This window comes from Neomonachus schauinslandi, chromosome 9, assembly GCF_002201575.2.
Source record: "Neomonachus schauinslandi chromosome 9, ASM220157v2, whole genome shotgun sequence".
Taxonomy (NCBI): domain Eukaryota; kingdom Metazoa; phylum Chordata; class Mammalia; order Carnivora; family Phocidae; genus Neomonachus; species Neomonachus schauinslandi.
The window spans coordinates 72,865,755-72,869,324 of record NC_058411.1 but is presented as its reverse complement, the minus strand read 5'-3'; the positions used below and the strand labels follow the sequence as shown (position 1 = coordinate 72,869,324).

General features: G+C 44.6%; 1 protein-coding gene across 1 annotated transcript; it reads right to left on the bottom strand.

The window, feature by feature from the left end:
• Positions 1-1,852: 1,852 nt before the first annotated feature.
• Positions 1,853-2,938, bottom strand: LOC110585457 (olfactory receptor 5AU1). The gene has a single exon (XM_021695663.1). The coding sequence runs from the start codon at positions 2,936-2,938 to the stop codon at positions 1,853-1,855; it is 1,086 nt and encodes a 361-aa protein (XP_021551338.1).
• Between the last annotated feature and the right edge of the window lie 632 nt (positions 2,939-3,570).

Below are 3,570 nucleotides of genomic sequence, written 5' to 3'. Positions count from 1 at the left end.
TAGTTTTCCTATTTTACAAAAGAGAAAACTGAAACTCAGAGAGGTGAAATGATGTCACGCATATTGGAAATGTTGAAGCTAGGATGTGAGCCAAGGCAGATTGGCTCCCGAACCCAAACTGAGTTATACTGCGCTGCTTCTAACAAAATCTCTGGTTAGCACTAAAAGGAAATCACTATACTTAAATATGATCAACATTAATAATATTATGAAAAACTAACAGTAAACTTTACAAATAAAAGGCCAAATTTCAGGAACAAGTTCAGTGTCCAAATCTCTGTGAGGATCTATCAATATACAGCACCATCTTCCCTCCTAATTCTGAACACGTTAGAGAAAGGATAAAATATAATAAGATGGGAAACTATTAAAGGCTGGATCAGAGTCCATGGATTGCATCTGTGGGAAACCAGTCTTTATGAAGCTGAACTGCAGAGTTAGGCGGACTTTGCTGACCAGTCAGCACCAGAGGGATGCACTGGGCCGAGGCAGGTCTCCCTGGTGAGGGGACTAGCCAAGCAATCCTGGTTTATTTTCTTCACATTTATCAATGGGTACAGAGATCCCAGGAATATCATGTTTGATTGAACTCCCTCTAAGTGATTCTTCTTATTTAAAAAGGTTTAATTTAGGGGCACCTGGGTGACTCAGTTGGTTAAGCATCCAACTCTTGGTTTTGGCTCAGGTCATGATCTCAGGGTCATGAAATCGGGCTCCAGTCAGGCTCTGCGCTCAGCACAGAGTCTGCTTGTCTTTCTCCCTCTGCCTCTCCACCACCCCCCTCTCTCAAATACATAAGTAAATAAATAGGTTTAACTTAATTCAATCACAACTTACAAGTTACCAAGAATCAAACGCTAGCAGAGAGAGCTAGCCTTTGAGAAAGGCAAAACATGTCCTCTCTCTCACTTTGTGAGAGCTTAGGGTCTGCTGTAAAGGAAAAGGTGAGGAAGCATACAAATGCCGACCATGTGCTGAACGATTTACCTGCAATATTTCACTGAACACTTAATTTAAAACTCACACCAGTTAAAAGGGGAAAGGTCTGTGACTTGGAAAAGTTAAGTAAGTTGCCCAAGTTCATCCAGTTTGAAAGTGACCAAGTGGCTATTTGGCCGGGGAGTGGGGGGGGAAAGGTCAACAAAGACAATAAAACATCACGTGAGCTTTTGACATTGTTACAGTATCATTAGACAATATAATAATTGTCAAATAATCAGACAATTAGGAGTCAGTTTTTACAAAGAGGAGACTGTACAGAAGGGGAGAAGTTCCCCAAGCAGTCAAAGTGTTCAACTTAGTTAATGAGAGACTTTATTATGAAGAATATAAACGTCAGTTTCTAAAAATAAAGTATTCACAAACGTGGAAATACGAGCGAAGCATCTGAACAAAGACACGGCTAAATCTTGCCAATGGGTCAAATTCTGCAACAAGCAGACACTCCCTTCTCAGTTCTGGTTAGTCTCTATGATACCACCAGTTCTTCCTGTGGCAGGTGGATGCAGAAGCACCAGCAACCAGAGCGTATGCCGTTTATTCCCAGGGAGGAGCATGGACATGTGCTTGGGCTGGCACCACATAAGGTAGTTTTCTTGGCTTGCTTGCTTTTTTTAAGATTTTATTTATTGATTTGAGAGAGAGAGGGCACTTATTTGAGGTGGGGGGAGAGAGGGGCCGGCCGAGGGAGAGGGAGAAGCAGGCTCCCCGCTGAGCAGGGAGCCCAACACAGGGACTCACTCCTAGGACTCTGGGATCATGATCTGAGCCGAAAGCAGACACTTAACCGACTGAGCCACCCAGGAGCCCCTCCTTTGGCTTTCTAAAGATATGTGGTAATGGGTTGAGAGGATCATTCCATTATTTTCCTGCCCCAAACCTTTCTTAAAGCTTCCTTCACATCCTTGCTTCTCAAGGAGTACATAAGGGGGTTCAGCATTGGGATTACCACTGTGCAGATCACAGCAACTGTGCGGTCTTGGGTCAACGAGTAGCTGGACCTGGGGTGCAGGTACATAGAAAGTGTGCCATAGAGGAGGGACACAGCAGTGAGGTGGGAAGCACAGGTGGAAAAGGCCTTGAACCTGCCCTGGGCTGAGCTTATTCTCAGGAAGGAGATGAGGATTAAGAGGTAAGAGACCAAGATGGTAAGGGTGCAGCTCAAAAGGTTGAAACCAGCAAAAATGAAGAGCAGGATCTCACACATCGAGGTGTCCACACAAGACAGAGACAAGATAGGTGGTCCATCACAGAAGTGAGTGACCACATGAGCACTACAGAATTTCAGACTAAAGATACAGCTTGTGTGGATAAGAGAATTGAGAAATCCTGCACCATAGGAGCCCACAATCAAAGAGACACAGATCTCAGGAGACACAGTGAGTGGGAAGAGCAGGGGGTTACAAATGGTGGCAGAGCGGTCATAGGCCATGGCGGCAATGAGATAGCATTCACTGGTGGTGAAACCTGCATAGAAGAACATCTGGGCCATGCAGCCAAAATAGGAGATCACTTTCTTCTTGGCCAAGAAGTTCACCAGGGTCTGCGGGATAACTGTGGAGGAGTAGCAGAAGTCCAAGAAGGAGAGGCTCTTCAGGAGGGAGCACATGGGTGTGTGCAGAGTGGCACTCATGTGGATCAGAAGGAACATGATTAGGTTCCCCAGCACAGTGATGGTGTATGTGCCCAGGAACATGGTGAAGAGCAGCTTCTGGAGCTGGGGGTCACTGGTGAGGCCCAAGAGCTCTAACTCAATCTCTTGGCTCAGGTTTGCCCCTTCCATATTTCTCCAGTGCCCTGGTGTGTGGAACGAGGGTACCACCCGAAATGAGGGGGAACACCCAGGGGCTCTCACTGGATTTGGTTCTGCTTTAGCCAAGGGCAGCCGTCTGAAGATTGGTCTCACTGTGGAGGTCCTCTGTAGGTAGAACTCTTTCATAGAGAAGGTCTTCTCTACTTGGTTGTTTGGTTAGTTTGTAAGCATTACTAGAGCAGTAGTAAAAAACAGAAAAGAAATGTATACAATTTGGTCTCTCCATGACCTTAAGAAGTTCTAAATAATGGAACAGTTAGTTAGGAAATATTTGTTGATGGCCTTCCATATGCTGAGCTCTGTGTTCTTCCTGTCAGAAATTCAAGTGTCTGTCTTTAGGAAGCTTACATTCTAGGGATAGTATATTTTGTGTTAAAGCACACAGGCCCTGGCATCAGACTGCCAAGGTTCCAAGCTGGGACCTCGCCACTAACTAGCTGTGTAACCTTGGGAATGTTATTTAACCTCTCTGAGTTTCAGTTTTCTCATCTGTACAATAGGGATAATAGCACTAATCTCAAAAGATTGTTGTAACGATTCAATGAGTTAATCCACATAAAGCACTTGAACAAAGCCTGGCGTGTTAAGAAAGTTCGAAGAATGTTAGCTTTGATTATTCTCATCGGAGAGACAGACCTAGTGCATAACTAAATATGATCAATAAAATGAAACAATGACAAAATTTGGCAAGCAACCCACCACCAAACAACACAGACAGAGACATGTATGCTGAGCAAGCGTGACTGAAGAGACCTTCA